Source organism: Accipiter gentilis, chromosome 5 (assembly GCF_929443795.1).
Source record: "Accipiter gentilis chromosome 5, bAccGen1.1, whole genome shotgun sequence".
Taxonomy (NCBI): domain Eukaryota; kingdom Metazoa; phylum Chordata; class Aves; order Accipitriformes; family Accipitridae; genus Astur; species Astur gentilis.
In genome coordinates, this window is record NC_064884.1 from 7,378,317 (window position 1) to 7,402,551 (window position 24,235).

The following is a 24,235-nucleotide window of genomic DNA, read 5'->3' on the forward strand; positions in this document are numbered from 1 at the left end:
AAGCAGGATGACAAGATCAGCCATATGCTGCACTTCCTGGAACAAGGGTCTCATTCCTTATCTCATTAGCACCCTTCCTATCAGCAGCACCAGTGGATCTGGCCTCACCAGCATTGGAAGGCTGAGCTGATCAGAACTTGCAGGGCTGTGAAATCGAAAGTCATATGCAAGCAAGCAGATGGATTAAGGATAGGAGACTTACCTGGGAAATACTTGTGCCATTTCTCTGCCAGCATGCTGTCCACTGACTGTCCAGCTGTGAAAGAGCCGCTAGAGCTCAGCCCAGTGCTCCAGGCCCACTGGTCCACCAGTGACACCCCGGCGGGGGGCGCCAGGGAACCACCTGCCTGAAGTCCTGCCAAGGAGGCATAGGTAGACAGAGGGACACTGTCACAGGGCATCGAGGTGAAGAGTGGAGACTGGCGATTGTTCAGAGAGCCCAAGACACCAAGGACCCCGTTCAGCTCGCTAGTGATACGTTGCAGAGAGTCTGTCAAGTATTGGATCTTGTCCAGCTGGGGGGCAGGCCGTAAATCAGTTGTCAAATCAACTGGCAGAAGAGGGGAGAGAAAAAGGGATCACTGGGAAGGCAAGGGAGACACTGCCTCCCTGGCAGAAGACCCACTTTCCACCGTGGGTTACACTCCAAGCCAAGTCTGATCAATCTGTGCTAAGTGGGATACAGAGGCAAAAACCTGGCTTTGCAGCCAGAGGAAACCCTCAAGTTTCACATAGAAAACCCTTAAGTTTCACGTTTCTTGACCAACATGCAGATTGTTTACTGATCAGGGTCAGTGATGATCCCAGACTGGACAGCTTGTCCATCTGTTGCCATAGGGAAGCTTTCTAAGTTTTCTTTAAGCTTCAGCCTTGCCAGCCTTTCGGCAAGCAATACAACCCTCCTGCCTTCCTGACTGTTTATGGGGAGCCCTTCTTTCCACCTGCACAACTCCAGTTACACACAACTGAAGGCAAACAAAAAAGCACAAGCAGAGGGAATTGCAGCAGCCTCTTCCGCCAGAAATGTGAGGAAGAAGCCTGGACACCTGCAGAAGAGCAATACAGCTCTGCAACAGCAGAGTGGGAAGATCTGAAGCCCGATTTTATAATCTGCTCTAAAAACAAAGGTAGAGATTTAAAAGGCAAGTTCACATACAGATTCCATCCCTCTTACCTGCCAGTACAGGCAGGAAATAAGTTTTTCAAATCAAATGTTACATGCAGAGCAGTCCCAGTCACAGATAGCAGACCTGCCTTAGACACTAATAAGCACAAGTGAGAACAACAGAAGGTACATCAGAGGCACTAGAAAGCCAGAACTAGGTCTAAAACTTTATATGTCAGGCACAGTGTATCGAGCCAGTCAGGCACTTACATTTAGGCTGACGTAGATTTACACTGGATGTGCTGTTTGTGTCCTCAGAGTTGCTGAGATCAAAAGTCACCACCTTCTTGCATGCAGCACTCTTCAGCGTATCTTCATCTGAAAGCTGGTCAAAAGAAGGAAAACAATGCAAATAAAACCTGTTTTTCTGTCCCTGAAACATAAAAGACACTGGAATACTGCCTACAGCTAGTCTGCACAGACAGGCATAGGCCAAGTGAAGGCAGACTCATCTTCAGTCCCCAACAGCAAAATCTGAAAGTCAAGAAGACTGCTCAGTCTCTGGAAGCAGCACAGGTAGGCAATAGTGGCCAACTAACAGCCATGTGAAAGGGTCCTTCCAGGCAGAAGTCAAAGCGTTTTGTGCTTTAAATAAGCCTCAAAACTCTCATGTGGACTGGGTTCTCTCTTTGCACTGCAGAGAAGTGCTTGACCATTAAAGATCTCATGCTTTCCTATCTGCTGCTGCCCTGCCTAAGACCACATGGTCCCATGCAGAGCTGAACAGACTCCAAGGCTTGCCTTGGTCAGGAAAGGAGACTCAATCCTAGCTCACACGAGGTGACCTGCCCTTGTTTTCTCTAGGCTCAAATCATGTGGCTTTTTCAGGTTGCTTTCTGTATCCACTCTGCAGCCACATGCTTAACAGTGAGTCCAGATGTTATCAGCAGAGGGAAGGCACAGTATTTGCCACCTTGACCAAGATACAGACAGTTAAGACGACCTCTAGCCATTCTGATGTGAGGTTTTAGTTTATATTGTAGGATACTTCAGCATATCAGTATTAACAGTGATTAATTTCCAACCTAACAAGCAAGCTTCTCACAAGCCAGTGCACTCTGCAGGTTTTCTCCACCCAAGTCCATTGCTGCCACCAGCAGCCCTGCCTGGCAAGCCACCACCGTGGAAGAACATCCCAAACCCCAGCCCACATTTGTCCTGTGGGCAGCAGACCTAGTGAATCACGGGGGTCCTAGTCCAATTAGGTTTGTCATTCTCTCCCACTTTGTGACTAGCCTTGTCTCCCACCGTTCTCAGACACACACCATTCTGCTCTCAGAGAATGTGTTTCTAAGATCCAGCTCTATTGGCAAATGCCTGTCTTTGGGCACCAGCTAAACAGCCCTCATGGGGACCAAAAGCCCTGCAGAGACTCCAGCCTAGGGGAGGATGCCAAGAGCTCTGGGCAGGGTGGAATGTAGCTAGGCAGGCCCAAACAACAGCAATGCTGGTGTTTACCTCCTCCAGCAGTGAGGACTCCAGCTGGCTTAGTTTCTCTTCCTTCTTCTTCAGCAGCACCTGTCCTTTCCGCATAGCCGACTTCATCGTGTCCAACTGCTTTGCTTCCTGCAGTGGATCAACAGCCAAGCCGAGCAGGAAAACAAAACAAGAATGACAGGAAATAATGTATATGGGTTAGGGTGACTTTCATTATCTCACTTCTACTCAGCACAGGAAAATCATGGGGCTGGAGTAAAGTTGCTCCCAAGTCTTCAAGAGCACATGAAGTAGAGTGTACAGAGGGCAGAGCACATGCCTCTAAGCAAGTTCACCCCAAGGAAAAGGAGGCTTCACTTCCAAACCCTGCATGCGACAGGGTCAACAGCTTTGGGTCTGCAAATATGAATGCTCCCTATAATCCATGGAAGATATTATGACCTTCCCTGTCTTTGGTTGGCATGTCAGCAGAGCTGATGAGTACTCAAGAACCCCTTTCCAAGCAAGAGTGAAATCACTTTAGAGCTACAACCATAAACTTGTACCTACTGATAGGATGGATACCTATCACTTCCTCTACTATGAGGAAAAAAGGTTATGGGATTTGCATGACACAAATCCCTTTTTCCCCTACCTATACTTTCTCCATTTTTCAGGTCCCAAGAGCTCCAACTAACAATAAAGTTCCTGCAATCTAGCAAGTTACTGAGTGCTGGCTGCACTGCAGCGACTGCTTTGTAGAGCCTTCCTAGTCCAAAGCACATGCAGCAAAACAGAACTGGAACTATTCTACCATGCAATGCTCTGTTAGCTGTGGGCTATGTGTGCACACATAGGCACTTTTGGTCGCTCATCTGATGCACAGTAACATCACTGTGATCCAAAGCCTAAGTTAGGTTCTCATTAAGCCTGATCCTCAGACACTGCATTTGCACCATGTTCCTGAAGAGCTCTCTCAGCCTTCTTGGAGTAATCCACAGCCAGTCTGAGAGAAGGACTCTGACCCTTGTGTTCTGATGAAGACACAAGCAGGGACATATCTATCATAAAAGATGTGCAAGACCTGATTTCCAGGAGGATGGAACACCCACAGCTGCCTGCCACTGCAGCTGCAGAGCCAGGAATCCAAATCCCAGGGCTGTGGATTCATTTGTGCAGCCACAATGCCCAACACCTGAATGCAGGCAGCGCTCAGGAGCTCACCTCTTCCAGGTTCTTGCGTACCCCCTCCAGGAGCTGGGAGCTGTCAGGATCCTGCACCACCTCCTGGGCTTTCTGCATATCTTGGCGCCACTGCTGCTTTGCAGCTTTCAGTGCCGTGTGCCTCTTCCTCATGGAGCGGGTCTGGCGCACCAGGAACTCCTTGGCATTCCTGATGGAGATCCCTTCCGCGGAGATGTAGCTCCTGACACTACACAAAAGAGACAGGCGTGCTGCTGGCTTTCTGTGCTGACTGTGCCATCCTGCAAGCCTCATGCAGCACCCTCCCCAAAAGCAGATTATCAGTGCAATGCAGGTAAACCCAAGCAAAAAAAATTTGCCTGTAAAACCAAAGCAAAAACGTTTTCCAGCAGCAGCTGGCATACAGATACTCACTGGTCAAACTGGAAGTCACCGTCCTCATGGCTTTGAGAGGGTGGGGAAGCAGGCTCTCTGGACGAGTGCTGAGTTGAAACATTTCAAAAATTAAGAAACATGTATGGGAAACAGAACCCCAGGACCCCATAAGAATCCAATTAGGAGCAAATATTCAGAATGACATTACCATGATATTGCCCAGATCCAAAACCAGTGCCGGGGATGTTTTGTGACTTCAAAAGTGAAAAACACATTTCTATCCCTGACTTGAGCCCTGCGTTTGACTCCAAGGGCACTCAAGTATCTCGCACTCCTTTCCCACCCCATGGTAATGATAGACAGAAATTAACAAATACTACTAAACATATTGATGTCCCCAGCAAAGAAAAATGCATCATTGCATCTCAAACGAGTTCACCCAGAAGGAACAAAAGCTCGGATTTTCAAGGGAGTTACAGCGTCAGATCTCAAGGCAAGCACCTTTACAGTCTGCTTTACTCACAGCTTGAATAGTTTCTCTCAGGTCTTCAACATGGAGCTCAGCTTTCCTTCTTGGAGATTGTACACTTTCTTCTGCCTCCAGTTCTTTCAAAGTCTCCTGTTTGCTCCTGACAGCTGCTTCCAGCTCGCTGCCACAAGAAAAAGCAACAGTGGCAGCACCTGATGAGACAGCAGGTCTGTCTAGCCCAGTAATCTGTCTGCAATGGTGTCCAAAGTGACCTCCAGTTTCCAGGAGGGAAAGGGCCACAGATGTGCAAGAACACCAGTATCAGGTCTGTGGTGTGATGTCATTTTCCTTGCCCAGCCAGAGGTTCACTGCATCACACCCTTACCCAGAAGCTCAGCTGTCTTATGAAAAATCGTTCCTTTGCATTTCAATGCCCTGCTCAAAGCATCTTATTAACCTCTTAAGACAAATGCAGAGACGACAAACAAATGAACCTGACAAGCAAAGGCGAAGGGACAAATGTACACAGTGAGTTAATAGATCTGGAAACAGACCCTTGGACCTCCATGCACTCAACATGCAATAAAACCACCACTAGGATTCTGAATGGATGTGGCCCAACGTACAAGAAGCTCAGAGGTAAGGGAAAGGTCCAGGTGAGGTTAGAGAGGTTTCTGTTAGGGGTACAGAGTAAATTTTTTTTTGTATTCAAGGAAATTTGTCATACACACACCTGATGCGTTTTTGCAGCCTCTGGCTTCGGGTCTGCAACAAGTCCACCTGGGCCTCCAGCTCAGCTTTCTGGTCCTGGAGTTCTTCAAGAGATCTACGCAGTTGCCAGATGGACTCAAGGAGGCTGGCATGCTCCTTCCTGTTCTCCTCCAGGCGGAGTTGAGAAGCTAAAGCAGCTTCCTACAAGAAAACCAAAAAACCCCTCATAGCAATTTCCCCAACACCAAAATAAAAGGCACACAACATGCAAGAGCTTGCTACCTGCACAGTTCACAGGAGGTCCCAGAGCTATAAATGCACACCCCACACACCAATCCTGGGAGGACTGTCTCTTCTTTTTGGGAAACAGCTCAGAGCTAATCAAACTCCCAGCAGGATGGCACTCCAGGCTAAGGCAGGGAGGCATTTTCAGACTCACAGTTTAGAAGCAACAATTTGGGTTTTTTTAAAGCCACAGTTCTAGCATGCTGCCCTCACCCCCAAACAAAAAGCAGCACTACACCTCTCCAGAGTTAAGACATACATACATCTCTTTCTAGCTCAGTCCGTCTGTCTTCATCCAGCAGCTGCTGCCTTTTCTTTCTCAGAGACTCCTCCTATATACAGATGAGAAATAGGTGAGTGTCAGAGCAAAGAGACTGCTGATGCTGAGCAGCACTTGAAGTAGAGGTCAGGCCTAAGTCTCAAGACCATTTCAAAATACCTGAGGTTTGTTGTCAGTTTTGCTTTATTCCCTCCCACACACAGAGGCAAGTTCCCCTCCCTTTATTTGACTTCAAGTGAGAAGCTGGGAATATTTACATTCCTGTGGGAAGAACACCCCTTCCTGCTTAGGTCCAAAAGTATTCAAGGCACATGGCCATTTCTGCAGGATCTCACTTTTATGAAGCCTCTGGTTGCCTCCAGCATTTCTCCACCTTTTTATTTCCTCACTCCTGTGCTGCTTGGAAAGGAAGGGCTGACTGAAGCAAGGTTATCTACAGCCCTTGGCACAGCTAGGACTTAAGAGATCTGGCAGGAAAGGGCATCAGCCAGTGGTTTTTGCCAGCTCCACAGGAGCATTCGGAGTGCTTCATTCTCCCACTCTGCTGCCCAAGATCCAGAAACCCTCACTCCCTTTTCATGGCAGCAAGGAGAAAAGGAGGTAAATCAGGAAGGGATTAACTAAAGTCTGAAGCGATGCTGAATGGGACATGCCACCTTGAAAGATCCCTCTGCCACTCTCACAGCCACTTACTGTTTCCCAAAGCACTGAGCAAACCCAGAGCACTAACTTCCACTGCAAACATCAGCCATGAGGTTGTACCACTAGGAATGCTTAGCCCTGCTCTGACTTGTGATGGAAGTTTTACCTGTAACTTGGATGGCAGCAAAAGGCCCTGGCTGAGCACTTCTGAGAAGTCCCCCATGAGGAAGCAGCCAGAGGAGCAGCACAGGCTAGGAAACCTCCACAAGCCCAACAGAGCTGACTCACCTGGCTAAGGAGCTGCAATGATCTAGCTTTGATGTTCTTTGTGCGCATTTCAAGCTCATTTTCCGAATCCTGGAGTTTTCTTTCCTGCCCAGAGAAGTTGAGTTAGAGAATGGCACAAGTTCCTCGCTCACCAGGCAGAGCTCTGCCACCAGGAGGAACAACAAAAATTGGGAAACATGACCTGCCACTTGTGTCACCCTCAGCTATAGAGGGTGGCAGGTGCACCGAGGTGTGTTGGCACCCAGGCCATCCCCAAGCAGCCAAGTCACAACAGCCTGCTAGGCAAAACATTCTCCTCACCTTCTCCCTGTGCCTGTGCTGCAGTGCAGTAAGCTGCTCATCCAGCTCCGCCTGCAGAGCCTTCACCTCAGCTTCATGAATGTGTCGGAGGCGTACCATCTCACTTCTGAGGCCTTCAAACAGCTCCGCTCTTTGCTTTCTCTCCTGTTTGTTGCAAAATACAAACAAGAAAAGCAGCTGAATGAAGCACACTGTTCTCCAGCAAACCAACATGAACACACAGGCCACACCCTCTGGAAAGCCAACCCATCACACAGCAGCTCCTGAGCAAACACTAAATTCAGCAGATTAAAACCTCTTGCTTACAGGGACAACATTGTTAAGGGAATGGCTCACAAAAGAAGAAGGTTTTGTCACACACTGCTGACTGTAGAGTAAAAAATGGAAGGCAGAAGGTTTTCCGGAATAGGTGCCTGCAAAAACGTGAACAACATTCTCTTGTGCAGAAGTCCACAAATGCATGTGGAAGTTGCTTGCACAGAGAATATTTTGACAGCTTATCCTTATACACCCAGCCTAAATTCCCTTTACATCATGGCAACAATACCCAGTTCTCCTGAAGAAAGGAGATTTCCAATTTTAGGAGTGGCTGAGATAGGCAGGTCTGGCAAGCAGCAGTGCCGGTCCAGGTTCAGCCTAGCTGAGCAAGCCACTAGTCACTTCCCAAATTCACTGCTCTCCCCCAGCAGTACCTCCTCCTCATACTGATTCTGAATCTGTGCTAGGACCTCCTGGTGCTCCTCCTTCATCCTCTCCATTTTCCTCTCATGGTCTTTTTCCACTTCATGGCGTTTCTCTCTCATAAGCTCACTGAGCTGCAAGGATGACATGGAAAGATGTTTCTCTGAACTAGTGTTGCACTACAGTGGTCCCCCAAGAGAGCAACCTCTCACATGAACATAAGGACTGAATTTCAGAGTACCTTGCAAGTGGGATCAGGCTGTGGCCTGGGTAGCACAAAGAAAGCACCCTGGTGAGGTGAGATGCTGCAGGGGTGTCCTTTCCCCTAAGGCACCACTATCACCCCTGGCCAGGGAACGTGGCCTCTCAGACCTCATCACACATCCAAGGAGAGAGGGTGAAGAACCTTCAGCAATCCAAGATGAATACTTGCCTCGCGTTCGTATTCTGTTACGTGATAAGCTTTTTGCTGCACTTTCTGCTCTGCTCTCTGCAAGTCTTCACGCAGCTGAGCCTCCTCATTCCTCTGTGCCTCTGCTATCTGGGTTTGCAGGCTGGAAATGACCTGCCATGAAAGCCACCCACAGAGACTTGTCACCCTTCTGACAAGATCCATTTAGTGCCCTCCTACAGAGAGCAAGCAGGATGGCAAAGACCAGTGTGTGCATTATCACCACCCCCTACTTGAAGCATGTCCAAATGCTGAGCCAGACCAGAAGCACATTTAGGAAGTGGAAAAAAATTAATGCCACCTTTAGTGAAAATGTGGGGAAAAAACCAATTTACATTCTAAGGACACCATCTTTTACCTCATGATGCTTCTCTTCTGCTGCAGATTTCAGCTGCTGGAGTTCAGTTGCAAACTGTTTCTCTAGCTCTTCTACTGCCTACAGGAAGACAAACAAGACAGTCTGCTGGAAAACCTTTATGTGTGGGGACATGCTGTACAAGATGCATTTGCAATTAACATCCATCCATAAGCATCAAAAAAGCACAACAGTAACCCCCTTTCAAACCAGATTAGGTACAAGGTGCCTTTACTGTCCATGTGCTTTCCCTCCCAGGAGATCTCAGTCGTGCTGTGCTGGAAGGAATATGAACTGCCTCCATTCAGGAACTCCCCAGGCTCTCTGGAGGACTAAAGCAACAGCCAAAGAGGTATTCTGGTCTGATAAAATGGCTTGGTTTTGCTTGGCAGAGACACACAGTGATCCTTCTCTTTTCTTCGGATGCCATGTGGCCACTTAAATAATTGTTATTTAATCACCACTGTAATAAAAATTGGGGGAGTACTCCTCCCCACCTCAGTCATGCATCTAACAGCATGCCTAACATCTTTCCTTTATGTTTTAAGTGAGCCATTATTAAAGCACATGCAGGTGTTATTTCACCTCAACACTTTAGCATTGCAATGCAAGCCAGGTCAGCACGAACAGCATGGGTCTGACCCTAGCAGGCAAAGATCTCACCTTCTTCTTCTCCCTGTCTAATGTCTCCTTGAGCTCACTCAGGAATTGTTCCTTCTCTTGTTCCAGCTCAGTCATCTCTTTCTGCTGAGCTTCCTCCATTTCCAGCTTCATTTTCTCCAAAACAAGCTGCTGCTTCCTCTCCAGGCTCTGCTTCTCCATTACCTGCTGGGATTCCCACTCCTCTCGTAGTTTCTGCAGCATGACCTCTTGCTCTGCCCTGGTAGGTTTGCAACAAGAACACAGACAGAAACAAGTCAGAATTTGGTACTTCACCGCTGGACTCCATTTAGGAACCAGAGCCAAGAGAAGACACTGCTATAGGATAGGGCATGCAAACCAGAAGAAACTGAGAACCACAGCACACAGATTCACAAGCATATCAACTACAGTCTTGGAAATAAAGAGCAAAGCAGTCAGGTGGAGACCAATCTGTCAACTGAGTAAAAAAAGAAATAACAAAATCTAAGTTCTCCAGTGTCTGCCTCCTCCAGTTGTTTCTAATGGCTCTTAAGACCTGTGAAGAGACATCCACTCAAACCAAGCTATGCTGCCAAGTGCAGCCATCCTTGTAGATGCCTTTTCTGTCATTTACATACCCCAGAGCTGTGCCTGGTCCAACATTACAGCAACACCTCTCTTCAGGACACTTGTGTACTCTATGTCCTATTTAGCAAAATTTTATTGGCTCCAAGGCAGCAGAGCTGTTACCATTAAGGACCATCAGTTTTGCCTTCTATCAACCCACAGCTCCCCTGCACGTACAGCATCATGGTTAGGGCCTCGTACTTGCTACCAAGGCAGGGTTATCAGCTATGGGAGGCTCAGGAGGGCCAGTACCTCCACTTTGAGCGGTTGCTGGTGGCATGCCAGCTGCTTCCCTCCCAGACCTGCAGAGTTTATGTCCCCAGGGTTGGTAGCAAAACTTTTCACCTTATCTTCTCCTTCTCTGCCTCAGTCTCCAAGGTGATTTTGGCTCGCAGCTTTGCGAGTCTCTCAGTTTCTTCCTTTCGGACACGCAACTCTTCCTCCTCAGAAACCTTTGCCAAATCTTCTTTCAAAGTCCTGAGAGATGAGCAGTCAGGAAAAAGAAAAAAAAAAAGAAGGTTCATAAAGCTTTAATATCTTCAAATCACTTCCCCAAGGCCTATAGATCAACTGCTGCTCCCACTAGCTGGGCCTGCACGAGCAATACATTCCCAGGGCTCCAAAGCATTAATTTGCCTCCATACCTTCAGAATCTGACTGCTGGCATGAGACATAGCCCCCGCGCATCAAAATTCTGCAGCGCATTTTTAAAATGCACTATATCATCATAGGTGGTACTTGGTTTTTGGTGTCCCCCCACCAAGTAAATGAAATCAGCTCCTATTAAACAAAAGCAGGCTCCCAGCCAAGGTACCTGGATGCATTAGTACATCTGTAAGCTTCGTATTTTCATGACACCTTTTACTACTGCTTTCATTACTGCATAGACATGTTTTCCTTCAGGTGCAATTTCTGTGTCTTTCTTCACACCCAAGACAGCATTCCCATGACATTTCATGTCAAGATACTGTTTCTGGCTGGGTCGGTGTGCTAAGAACATGACTATCAAGGCCACCTGAAATAAAATACAGGCCTCGAGAAAAATCCACCCAGGGAAAGGACACAGCTCCCAGTGCTGTTCTGCTCCCTGGATTGCTATTGGATCTTCACACACTGGCTGGGTTTCACACAGACATCCATGCCCTATTCCTTAAAGCCTTGTTTGGAAGTCCCTCTGTAAAACATACAGTACCAGAGTTTCAGATAGTTCCTCTGGGGTAACCTCATCTCCTCTAATGCTCCAATTTCAAGTCCTGTTACTACCATTTAGCCCAGGATTTGAACGTCTGCCAGGCGGTAAAGCTCCAAGCACTGAAGTGGAAACTTTTCCCAGGTTAACCATCAGAGACAGGTTCAGAGCTCTGAAAGCTGCATATGTACTGAACCAAAGCTAGTCTTACAGGAGATGGGAAGATGCTCTCTTGCCTGTATTGGAGAGTGCTTTCCTGAGGCAGACTGCTCTCTACACACAACACTAACAGCATATCGCTAGTCATTTCAAGATGTGTGGATCCTCACACACAGGATTGTCTGTGCCAGGCAAAGAGTTCTGTACTCCTCCTCCCCAAAAGCCTTGTTCTTGCCTCCTTTGCCCACAACTCTGAAAAGTAGCACCACTTTCAAGGTGGTGGCCTATAGCAGCACAAGCCTGTGGCCACCGGCAAGGAAATCACAGCTAGGAAAGGCTCAGAGGATAAATAGGGGGGAGAGGGAGTAAAAAGAGGAAAGTACCTGAGGGATTTTTCTTTTTGCTGATGAAGCTTCTCAGCTTCTTCCTCCTCCTGCTGCCTCATCTCCTCCTGGAATTGCCGAATTTTCTCCTTCTTTGCTTGCAACAAATGCATTTTCTCTTGCTCGAGCTCCATCTCCATCTCCTTGGCTATTCCCTCCAAGGATTCTTCACTAGGCTGGTTCAACAACTGCTCGTGTTTGATTTCCTTCTCAGGTTGCCTACCAAAAAGAGAAAGCTCCTTTGGCAAAAGGGTGACAGAAAAACAAGTAACAAAAAACAAGCAGCAACATCCCCCCAAACAGTATCAACTCCAAACCAAAAATCCCAGACCCACCTACTCTAGAGGCTTCACTGTCAACAAAGGACATGCAGAATCCCCACTAGACTGCGGCCGCTTGTGGGCTGCTGTGGAGCCCTCACTGTTTCGCTCACAGGGGGTAAGGAACAGCAGTGGAGGTAGGTGGAGGGCACAGAGGCAGAAGACAAGCTTGCTACAGTAAAGCACACTTTACAAGGCTGTTGGGGAACATGCAGCACATGCTCAGGGTTTTGAGTAGCATGTTACCTCAGGTAACAGCTTGGGGATACACCCACACACTGTGGTGTGCCCTCTCCTTGACTCCCACAGAAACTCTGACTGATAAAGTATTAAACCCAGCCCTAGCAGCACTCAGGTCCTGAATAATTCGTATTTTGGCCCACTAGAGCTACCCTTGTGAGGGCAGCATGGGCTCACTTCACGAAAGATCGAGTAGCTATGAAACCCTGGCTTGGGCTGCCAGGCACAAAAGCAGATGCAATCAGTACCTGTTTTCAGCACAGGAATTGGCAGTGCGCTTCTGATGGACCAGGTATTTTTCTGCAATTGCAATCTAAAGTGTGCTGGGAGTTTGCCAGCTCCAGGCAACAGAAAGCCCTAAGCACTCCAAAAATTCAAACCCAATCTGTTTCTAATTAAGTTTTTTCAGACAGAGAGCAGCAAAATTATAAGGTCTGAGAGAGGCTGAAGGGGAAGGAGGGGAAAATGAAGATTAGTATAGGAAAAAAATTTTATTCTTTGCTAGTGAAAGCTGGAGCAGGAAGGTCTTGTTGTGATCTGAGACTGCTAGCATAAGGCAGAGGGACTTCTGTTTTGCCAGGAATCGGGGAAAATACAGCCCCGGTAATAGAGCCTTTAGTCAAAAGAGAAAAGGTCACTTCCACAGCCATTAGCAAAAAGAACAAGACAGAAAAAAGAATGGTTGGGTTCTGAAAAAATCCCACTTCACTAGTGCTCCCCCATAACACTACATGCTCCAGGCCAACTGCAGAGATGCCTACAGAAGGTGTCATTTATCAGGCTGCTCTGCAAAGCAATTCAGCCACGTCCACCTTTTTATCATCTTCTTCCTTTTGCCCTAGTTATTGCTTAAAAAGAGATCCAGCCAACACACACACACTTACACAACTCAACACAATTCCTAATAGAAAAAGGGAGATACTGTGCTGGTCTCCACATGAAAGATTGCTTCTCCACCACTTTGTCCCGAGAGATGCGCTGCCTATTTTTTCCAATTGCATCTGCTGATCTGTCATTTGACATAGAAAGCAAAGTCAGCACAATCATTTCTACTGAGATCTTCTATCGCAGTGGTACGTATCTGCAAAGACCATCAATTTAGTACAGCAAAAGTCCACTGGCTTTTGCAGGGAGCTTGAGCTCCACCATCCTGTGCTCTGACCTTATTCTCTCAAAGCAACCAATGTCCCCAGTGACTGTAAAAATGGGGTGATTTGTTGGGTTTTTGTTGTTGTTGACCCTGTCACTGCCCCCCCCCCCCCAACCTCAGCACCACTCAGCAAGTGAACTCAGGAGCCTCTGAAAGCAGTTATTGAAGGAGGGTGAATGCTTAGAGCCTCGTTAGCGACACTGTTAAGAAGGAGGCTTTTCCAAACACAAAGCAAACAGCTCTTTCTCCATCCCACAGAGTCCTGTGCCACGGACCCCAAGGGCTGAGCTGCTGTTCTCACCCTCCCCAGTACAGACTGTTCACTTGGCACTCTCACCAGTGAAACAGCTGCTCGGATTCGCATACGGAGATGTTCCAGCTCTGCTGTGCCCACCAAACCACATCTCCTAGTGTGCCGTCTTCACACACTAACTTCAAACACCACAAAGGGGAACAAAAGGACAAAAGCTGTTATGCTTACAACACCAGAGACTTAAATGAAGCCCTTACGCTTTCTGCAGGACAGCAAGCTCCTCCAAATTGATTAGGCTATCCAGCAATGCCTCCTCCGGCTCCTGGGCCACAGCCTCCTCCCGATCAGGATTTTCTAAAGCAAAACACTTCTCTTCTGGCATTTCACAAGCACTTTGATCCCTCTCACTTGGCAGCACAAAAGAGGTAACAGAAGACCAGATTAGCACAGATCAGAGACTACTGGCTGCTGCAGGTAGACAAGACAGCGGAAGATGGGATGTGTGGCTGACTTAGATGGGCACCAAGCCATGCCTGCCAACAGGACCCGTTTGTCCAACATGGGGCTGCCAAAGGCACAGCAAAACTCCAAACCATTCCCACCACCTCAAGGTCCGCCAGACTAACAGGCAGCAAAGGATTTAATAGGTGTCAGTCTCAAAATGCTGAATCCAATCCCTGGATTATTCCCCCCTCTTTCCAGGCCCTTAGAGAATTTCCCTAAAATAAGTCAAGCCCTACTAGCAATACTCACACTGTTGTCCAAATTACAGATGGAAATATTGGCAGGCATGTTTACATCTACAGTCCTACTTCATCCGGGAAGTACAGAGAAGAGAGACAAGGCAAGCACGAGCTAGCTTTAGAGGCAGAGAGAAAGAAAGGATGCACAGCTGGGAAGCAGGTACCAAGTGATAAGGAGACAACTCTTGCAGGAGGAACATGTTTTCAGGGACCTTCACATGAACAGCTCCTCTAAGAGGCAGGCTGCAAGTCTAAAGTGTCCGCAGCCAGTCATTAAGATGGACTGCAGCTTCTTCTGTTCACAAGTTTTCCTGGCACAGGCAACAGCTTCTTGGTTCCTAGTGCCCCAGAGTATCTGTAACTCTGTGCAGAGGCTAAGAGTTTTGACACAATTCATCTATAAACACCGCATGCTGCAGCTCTCAAAGGAGATGGGGAGGGGCTTGAGAGCGCACAGGGCTCAATGCTCAGCACAGCATTTCAACCGTTTAAACAGGTCACCACAAACAGGCTGAAAATAGCTCCCCTAGACAGTCTAGTCCTCACAGTAGCTAAGGGTCTGGAAGCCAGCATTGCTCTTGCTTACACCTGGGCAACCAGTGACTTCCTCTAGGCCACCTATATGGAAGGAAGTGGAAGAGAACTGCTGACACTGTTGCTGGACTCTCAGCCACCAGTAAGAGGTACCAGGCTGGCCCTGGGAGCCTTCAGCTACAGGCTCTGCCTAGTGAAGAGCTGGCAGCCCAGCAGGACCAGCACTGACCAAACCAGAAAGGTCCGTCACAGAGCAACTGCCAGTGGCAAAGTCTTCCATGGTTAAAAACCACAGGGCACACCACATAATGTTAACAGGTTCAGACCATCTTGGCAAGAGCGTGACTTTCTCAGCCTTAGAGAAAAGTCAGATAGCTGTAAGGGAAACAGAAGCCAGCTCCACATGTGGGGCAGTCACAAGGAAATGAAAGACAGGCAGTTTTGCTGCCTACCCAGCCAGAAGCTGAAATGAAGCTGAAATCTGCTGAGGCAGTACTAAGAAGGTGGCAGGAGAAGCAAGAGGTTTAATGGGAAAGACCCTGTGAGAAGCTGCAGCATCTCAGAGTGTTCTACAGGGGACACCTGTACAGGTTACAGTGACTGGAGCAGAGCAGGGGCGGACAAGACAAGAAAGTCATCTGGAGCTAGAGCTGCCCATGCCTCCTTTGTTGCTCTGACTGTTTGTACCATACCTCTCAGCAGCTTTTGTTCTTTTGCTTTGCTCTTCCTCTATACTGGCTTTGCTTTGGTCTTTTTCCTCTTCTCCCAGCTCCTGAGCCTGCAGGTAAAAGCAAACAGTGTGGAGTTTGCTGGCTCCTTTACCACCCAAAGCCTCTCAGGACCTTACAGTGGTTCCGCTGAAGGGCACCACTGCTCTGGTCCAGCACATCAGCACTGAACCCAAGGACCAAACGGCATCCACAGGCTGCTCCAGAATGCCCAGCTGAGTGTGCTAGCTTCCTCTTCTGCAGGTAACCAAGAGTCTCAAAACAGAGGAACACCTTGCAGGAGCGGTTCCAGCAGCACAACTGAGAGGCCTGGGAGCTCAGCTCTCCGGGTTGTGTCAGGTTATGGTCTGGTGGTTGCTTTTTCAGTACAGAAGATGAGCTCCCTGCCAGCACTAAGCACTTTGGACACAGGTTTGGTTTTTTCCAAAGGTCATCTCACATATCCAAGTAACACTAAACTCCCTGAAAAGCATAGGACAAAAATCTCCTAAGAGAGGAACATCACACACACACAAAACTAAAATAACATGCTGTGGCCATAAAGCAAGCTGATACATTGGCTGCAACCAAAATCACAGTAGGACTCAGTCCTGCCTTGCATCCTGGTTCTCAGGCAGATTGTGATGGGCAGCATACACACAGTCTCACCTACCCAGGGATTTCCAAGTACTCACTCCACAACACATCAGTCTGGGTACTGCTAAGGAAGCCAGCCCCCTCAGTAACAAATGCTGAGCAATCTCAGTTGGCTTATTGATGACATAGTAAATACTTGAAATATGAATAGCAAATATTTTAATATGAAGTAGTCAGCTGCTCCTTTTCCCACCTGCCAGGCACCTCTGTCCCCACAGCAGGCACAAACACGCGCTGCGCCTTTCACCTGAGGAGGGGAAGAACTTCCCTCTTCAAGCTGTCAGCCCCACATGAGAAAGCAGCAAGGGCTCAGCCTCCCTGCTGAGGTTTCTGGTCCCCAGAAGAGTAGCCCCTTCATAAATTCTTGGGGACCACAGAAACAGCAGGTGAGCTCAGCCCTTGCCATGCAGGAGCATACCATGTACCAAGGCCAAAATAACACAGAATTAAACCAGCAGTAATGTATGCAAATGTGCAGCAGAGCAAACAGCAGAAGGATTCCCCGCAAGTGCTGTCACCTTCCATCACATCAGTCTGGTCAGAGCTCTCCCAGGCAGCTCCCCCTCCCAGCCTCCCTCCTGCCCCAGTGTAACTAATGACTTCAATTCCCGAGAACCAAGGAGCTCAGCAAACGTTTCCTGGCTCAAAACAGGCTCTGTCACTGCTGCCTGTGAAAGGAAAGAAGCCAGACAAATGGAGAACGAGATCTTCCTGGGAACAGGGATAAGCAGTCAGAGGGTAATGCTGCTGAGCCCACACATGGGGCCACTGCTGCACCCCTGCCCAACATGCCTTCACAGGCAGGCAGTCCCTCCCCAGAAGTCACAGGCTGCAGAAATCTCTGGACACATTTGAGAAGGTGAAGACAGCACCTGCCAGCAGGGAACCAGGGCTGATTTAAAGCCTTGTCTGTGAAATTACCAGAGACGCTTGCCCCTCCTGTTGCCTCAGGATCCCCAGCAGTCTTCTGCACTGCTTAAATGCTAGGCTGCATCCCACAGAGGACATCTCACACGATCACGATACAAAGGCAGTCTTGTGGACACAGGAAAGTGGGATGACACATAATAGGCCATCTCCTCCCTCTGCACAGCTCAGTTCCCAAGGGAGCTCAGCAGGAGGATCTCCACACACATCAGCTTAGATCGCACGCCTGCTTCCAGCTTCTCACCATCACCTTCAGTGCAGCAGCAGGGCCAGCAAAGCAGGATGCCAGCACTTTAAATGCCTGTTAAGTGAAGGGTGAAAGGAGAAGCCTCCCCACCGCTAGCAGAGAAGCCAGGTCCAGCAGGAAGCAGCCCACACAGCCTCTGCAAGCTACCACCGCTCCTACCAAAACACACTAACCCAAAACCTCCAATACTGTGTGCTCATGTAGCTGACTGAGGTGGTCTTTTTTTAAGAGTTTTTTGCCAATATATTCAAAGCAAGGCAAGCTCACTACGTGGAAGTAAGCACATGCCTACAACCCAGAGTCACTTCAGACTAGCCTCCGTCTACAGACACAAAAGAGCAGCTGCAGTTCTGCAGGCAGCACCATTTCAAATCCACCTCTCTCCTCAAGACAGGTCTGTAACAAACTCCAAATGTGGCTGCTCCAACAAGACATTTGTATGCACGGCGACTGTGCTGCAGTGAGAGGGAGAGGGAGAGGGAGAGAACACAGCAGGCATATGTTTTGTTTTCTCTTCACATCTGATTATGCTCATTATTAGGCACAAGAGGACAGGTGTATTCTCCAGACACAACCTTACAAACTGGATTGCTCCTCTCTGCTGGACAGGTGGCAAGTTTGCCACTTGGGGTCTCCTCCGGTGCAGCTGATCAACTCGCTTACAATCAGAGCAAGGCTGAGTACCCCCAGCTGGAGCCTGACCCCATGCGTCGCTGTGCAGCACGCTTCCAGCCAACAGACTGATAAGCTGAGATGGCACGGGAGAGGGGTAGCTGAGAGGGCTTAATAGGAACGTGAGAATGAGGAAGCCAACTTGGCAACATGCTGAGAAGACAAGGATAAAACCTCAAGATGCACAGCGGTCTTCTTCACTCACAACTGCCCTATCATAGATATGTCCCAGGCTAACATGATCTAGGAAGCAGACACATGCATGCATACATCACTCCTTCGTATGCCACAGACTCACTGAAAGGAGCCTATTTTTCCCCACACCCTACATGAAAGCAGGCAAGACAACCAAATGCTTAAAAATAAGCTTCCCTATACCAAAATCTGTCAGAGGGAGTTAATCTCCTTTTTTTCCCAATTTATGCTATCGTGTTCTGTTACACAAATCCTTGCCATCTGCTTAAGAGAAAGAAAAGGACAAATATACTCACAAAAGAAAAAAGATAGACTCTGCTTCCCACCATTCCCCAGGAAAGCCATTTATCTACGTTTGTAGTGGGGCAGGGAAAGCATACATTGCACTTGCATGCATGCGCCCTTCACAAGCCACCTCTACTCAAAGTTTATGTTTTGTGTAGCTACCTGCATCTCATCTCTGCAGAAAAAGAACCACGCACTAGTAGTGCTGCTCTAATCCCTGAGACTTAACACATCACTTGTTTGCCTGTGCAAAGCCTTTATGCTGATAGCGTCACCCTGTTTCTAGTACACCACAATACAGTATTTTACCCTGCCTGTTCACAGATTGGTCCCTGATCACACACACAGCACTTACCTTGCACGTGGGTCTGTCCAAAGCAGGAGACAGAACCCCCACATCCAGTACTTGCTCAGAAAGCCGACTCTGGAAGCCCAAGTCCTAAAGAAGAAAGCCAAAAAGGATCAGTGTCTGATGAGCATGCGCAGGTTTTGCCAGAGATCCTGAGACTAGGCCAAAATCCTAACACAGCTTGGAATCTACACTCACCACCCCTCTGACAGCAAGCCTTTTGTAGCACTAGACATTTGAACAATTAGAAAGGTTTGCAGCACGTAGGAGATGGCTACACTAAGACTCGGGCCCGTGTCCAAGCATAGGTCATAAGTGTACTGCAGACAGATGGCGAGTTGAGTTTTCTGTTTCCCAAGGTGCAGAGGCACAGGCAGGCAAGGCAGTTTATGCAGAGCTACCTGCTGGGACAATGGCAGACAGGGGTGCTCAGTAAATCAGGATTCCCTATGGGCTTGGCCCCCAGGAGCACGCAGCACAGAGGTTCCCTTCACTGATGGTCCTTGAAGAAACTCTTCTTGCAAGGCCACACAAGGAGTACACAGTGGTATCACAGGGTGGTGAGCTCTGTCACGCTACCTGTGTGCACTTCCATGCCACCAAGCACAGCAGGCAGGGGTGACACACAGCACATCCAAAGCAAGCAGATCTTCCCCCAGCCTCTACTGCTCTCATTTATGATAGTGCTGCAGATTGCCAGAGATTTTTCCTAAGAGTCAGCTCCTGCAAGTTGCCCACAAGCTATTCACTCTCTGAGATAATTCTCCCTCCTGGCAGAGTCTCTAGGGGTCCTTGCACTTGGCTGCACACAGGGAGCATGTGCATGTGTGCACACGCATGCCCGCAAGCGAGCACTACAAAAGGTATTGTTTGAGGCTGCAGCCACTTGCCAACACAGAGGCTTGTACTAACACCGATAAATAATGATATTCTCAGCCATTCGCTGGCCATGCCGCCTCTGCTCCCACTGGCAGATGGCAATGGCAGTTTCCTGCAGAGATGAAGAGATGCTGATGGGCATCCTCCCCCCTCATCTCAGGCCTACCGTCCTGCATGTTATCCCTCTGAGACCTACAGGAGCCAGGTCTCCCGGCCATACAGACTTCCCTTAGAAAGAGCCACTGAGTCCCTTAAAGCATAATTTTTACACTGCTTATTATTTTCCTTTTTGCAATTATCTGAGTACCGTCCCAGCTCTAAGTGACCTACTTTTCCAGGGATATTACCTCATCCACAGACAGAACCTGCTAAGTGCAGGATGACATTGCTGGCCTGTGCCACAGCTGTAAGGTCATCCCTTAGCAGTTAAGGAGTCAGGCAGTTGGACTGCAAGATGTGGGCATAGCATTAATGTTCCCAGAGGAACATGAAGCCCACACCCAAGAGGCAAGGAGCTTTTAGTGACTCACCATAGGCCGAATCAGCTCACAGTCTGAGCAGTCAGAGACTTGCAAGTCATCTCCACAGTCGCTGGTCTCAGATGCCTTTGAAAGCTAAGAGGAGATATGCATTATAGCCTGTACACATCTTACCCCTGCAGATTCACCTAGGTATTTCCAACAAGATGACAACTGATACTGGGAAGACAAATCTGGCCTCTCTATAACATAGGGAAGAAAAGGTGACTGAACATCACAGGAAAGACAACACTAAGGGTGTGACCCACAAGACAAGCACAAAACACCACTTCACAGGAGGGTGGGGCAGGAGATGGGACCAGGGAGGGCAAAGATGTGCTCTTCAAATATCCCTGATAAAAGGCACTTGCTTACTGTCCTCTTTCCTTTCTGCAAGGATCTCTGCAGCTCTTGGAACCCCCTAGCCCACCACACAGAACAGCACCATGGTCTTAAAGGGACTTTAAAAGCACACCTTGCCATGTCTAACTACAGCAAGGACTCATATGTTCCCAGCCATCCTGAAACAGTACATAACTATTCAACATGAACACCCATGGAGCCCTGCTGACTTCAGCAGGACTACGCAGATACGTAAAGCATGCAGGTGTTTGTAAAAGCAAAGCTTTCAACTTCAAGTTCTTCAGGACAGAGCATGTTTTCCAAGCTCAGTTTTACAGCTTATCCTTTCTTAAAAGCACTACACATCAATAGAACTAGAAAAATCATCCAAATCAGCAGGAAGGAAGCTAGGTTGGAAAGAGAGAGTTTATCAGATCTCATATTCTAACATTTCCAGAAGACGCTGAAGAAGAGTGGATAGCATGCATCCGTCTGGCACCCCAGTTGCAGAGGCCAGGCCATGAACCCATCTGCACCTTGTGACAGTTAATGGTTCTTCTCCTGCCAGAGACTGCACAATCAAATGCCCAGGTTCAGCTGACCACAGTCAGTTGTTGGGCCAGTCCTCCTCCCAGAGAGTGCTAGAAAAGCCATGGGCAGACTGGAAGGTACTATGTTCAGCAGACCAGAGCTACAGCTCCGGTGCCAGCCCCGAGGTACCATCCTTCCCCACTCTGGCCTCACACCTCCCTGTCGCATCCCTCCACAGAGCTGCAGATATCACAGCTGGCAACTCACTTTACACTTTTGCCCCATCTCTGCATAAGCTGAGAAAAACAACAGAAGGAGAGAAACAAAGCAGCATGGACAGCTGGGCTTGGTGTGAACTTCATTATAAAACCTGCTTGCTTAGTACAGATGGCAGCACTGAAAGCTGAGACTTATTTCTCCTCCAAGACTCAAAACACGCGTCACAGTTCAGGGTTTTTGCCTGTCGGTTGCTTTGGACAGCACTTTGTGTATGCTTAAAAGAACAATTTCCTTGCTCCATACTAAAGATGCCAATCTGGGAACTCAGAGCACTTGTGCCCCCCCAGGAACACCCTGCTGATCAGGAAGGCACTTACACTGACTTACAGAAAACAAGTAAGCACTTGAAAAGCTTTCCTGAATAAGGGCTTTACAAAGCAACAGGAACAGCCACAGCAGCTTCCACACCAAACCCAACCCATGCAGGCAGGTCTCTTACTTTGCCAGCATCCAGCCTGCTGTCTGTTTTCAGATCAGCTGCTGCTTCTTCCCTCATTTCGTTCACTATCTTTTCACCAACAGACACGGTGTCAACAGTGGCAGCCAGACTTGCCAGCTGATCTGCCTCAGCAGCTTCAGCAGCTGGAGATGCAACTCTAGGTTGCCCAGCACCACTGGGCACATCTGTCCCTGCTGCACTCCTTTCCCCCAGAGATTGGGGCAGCTCATCAGCTGCAGAGATGTCACCTTCTCCTTCAGCATCTTGCTTGCCCAGTAGTTCATTCCCACTGAGTTTCCCATCAGACTCCTCCTTGTTCTGGCCAGACAGGCTACTGTCAGCATCTCCAGGAAGGACTTGAACTGGAGTCGGAGGACACGCAGCATCAGAATCCAAGGAAGACTCTTGCCCTTCTTCAGCATGTCTTGATTTTAAAGACTCCTTCTAGGCAGCAAGTCAAACAATTATATCTACAATGTCCTTTTCCTCCTCTGTGGGAGGATGCAGGGGTCAGAACTAGCACGGGTTGTCCTACAGCAAGCAGCAAAATCGCAAAGCTTTGGGTGACTTCAAGACCAGTTTCTTTTCATACAGTCCCTTTCAAAGGGAAGGAACTTCATTAAGGTAAATACACTGACTTCTTGGGCTCAGACTTTTTTTTTTTTAAATCTGTTGCTTTTTTATTCACAGGGTCTCACTGGATAAGAGTTAGCAGTGGCTGCTGCAAAGCCCATCAGCCCCTGGGAGTACCCTATGTGCTCTGCATTAGGCCCATTTATGCTTCCACATTGGATCTGTTCCATGAGAGGGGGAAATTTGCAAGATACTAATACTGGACATTTAACTTCTGCCTGAAATTATAAGCAGAGGCGAGCACGCAGTATGCAATCATACACATTCTGGCGGCACAAACTTGAGGGTGGGCACCAATTTAAGCCACTGCTCTGAGCTTAGAACGGGATGGTGACTAGCTAACACAATAGACTGAGAAATGGCAGAACCCACCGGCCTTGGGAAAAAACAATCCCAAAATAAAGCTTAGTCACCCAAAGGTTCAGCTGCCTCTCAGCAGTGGGGAGGCCCACAAAACTCACAATGAAAAGTGCAATAGCCAGGAGGAAGCAGGAAAAGGTTCCCTCATCAGTATGCAAACAAAACTGCTAGCACGTCCTACTTTCTCACTGTTTTATTAATGCTGTGGTGTCTTGTCAAACATTAGCTGCATCCTGTGTACAGCATGTACCATACACAGACCACATATTTTAACGATGTATTTTTATCAAAGTGCAACTGGAATGCTGTCAGCTTTAAACCCAGAGCTGCGACTAACTGAAAGAATGTCTTCTAGCACATCATTTGTCTGAGAGACCTTCTCAGGGCTGAGAGCGCCATCCATCAGACTAGAAAGGAGGACAGAGAAATCTAATCACTGGGTACTTCCAAAAAAACCTGCAGTTCAGAGCCTCACCTGCAAGTTGCTGAGTAATAAATGAAAGCTTATGGCCCCTTTCCAGTTCAGTGTCTGGTTAGCAGAGGTTCACAAACATGCTGCTGAATCACTAGCCAGCCACATGAGGCTCTGCAAAGGCCTTGATAGCACCTTTATTCCAGAACCCAGAAAAATGTGTGCAAGTACCATTTCTGTAGTGTTACTCCAGTGAAGGAGTCCTCATTATGCTTCCTTTTATCTGGGGACTAGAGCATCTGGAAAGTTGTGTGTCCTTTTGGACAGGCTTGCTTTAGAGTTTTCCTGAGGACCTCACCCCAGGACATCTGACAGTGCCCAAGAAAACATGCCAAATGAGACCAATCGGGATTCTTCTGCTCGGAAAGAGTACACAGATATTTCCCTTCAAGGAGCAGACACACCACAACAGAATATACCGATGTATCCAATAATACTGTGCACACAAAAAGATTTCTCTCCAGGCAAGTTTACCTCAGTTACTAAAATATCCCAGAAGAATTTCTTTAGCTGGTAGAATCATATTTTAAGGACAGATACAGACAAAACTTCTGTTAACTTTACACCTTCACAATCACAAATGCAACTGTCCAGAAGAGGGAACCTTGCCAATCAAGAACACAGGTAGAAGAGGAGGGAGGTTTTCCTTGTGCAAAAACAGGCTATGGATTTCAGAGCTACAACAATTCAGCCAGGTTATAATTAGCTTTAGCTTATCTTTTCACAAGCTGTAACACATTTTACCTGCAGCTGAACGACATTAACTGATGTGAAATGTCTGCCTATCAAATCATTACTTCCAGACTTCTGGCAATCAGCATAAGTCTGGAGAAAAGCAGATCGATACCAACAGGATCAGGTTTTGGAAAGGCATCTCAGAGATGAACAATCAGGCTGAACAGC

At 48.0% G+C, this 24,235-nt stretch overlaps 1 protein-coding gene across 2 annotated transcripts in view; it reads right to left on the reverse strand.

Annotated features, from left to right (window-relative positions):
* CEP164 (centrosomal protein 164) overlaps window positions 1-24,235 on the reverse strand; it is a 49,819-nt gene that overhangs the window by 11,744 nt on the left and 13,840 nt on the right. For both annotated transcript variants that reach the window (XM_049801356.1, XM_049801355.1), the window contains 21 exons: window positions 21,868-22,311; window positions 20,289-20,372; window positions 18,886-18,969; window positions 15,533-15,618; window positions 13,821-13,970; window positions 11,601-11,819; window positions 10,215-10,346; window positions 9,285-9,501; window positions 8,625-8,702; window positions 8,249-8,380; window positions 7,827-7,949; window positions 7,135-7,278; window positions 6,835-6,918; window positions 5,888-5,956; window positions 5,362-5,540; window positions 4,683-4,809; window positions 4,199-4,266; window positions 3,806-4,013; window positions 2,624-2,731; window positions 1,376-1,490; window positions 203-550 (listed from right to left, as the gene is read on the reverse strand). In XM_049801356.1, the coding sequence (XP_049657313.1) occupies window positions 203-550; window positions 1,376-1,490; window positions 2,624-2,731; window positions 3,806-4,013; window positions 4,199-4,266; window positions 4,683-4,809; window positions 5,362-5,540; window positions 5,888-5,956; window positions 6,835-6,918; window positions 7,135-7,278; window positions 7,827-7,949; window positions 8,249-8,380; window positions 8,625-8,702; window positions 9,285-9,501; window positions 10,215-10,346; window positions 11,601-11,819; window positions 13,821-13,970; window positions 15,533-15,618; window positions 18,886-18,969; window positions 20,289-20,372; window positions 21,868-22,311 (3,199 nt within the window). The remainder of the gene's footprint in view (window positions 1-202; window positions 551-1,375; window positions 1,491-2,623; window positions 2,732-3,805; window positions 4,014-4,198; window positions 4,267-4,682; window positions 4,810-5,361; window positions 5,541-5,887; window positions 5,957-6,834; window positions 6,919-7,134; window positions 7,279-7,826; window positions 7,950-8,248; window positions 8,381-8,624; window positions 8,703-9,284; window positions 9,502-10,214; window positions 10,347-11,600; window positions 11,820-13,820; window positions 13,971-15,532; window positions 15,619-18,885; window positions 18,970-20,288; window positions 20,373-21,867; window positions 22,312-24,235) is intronic.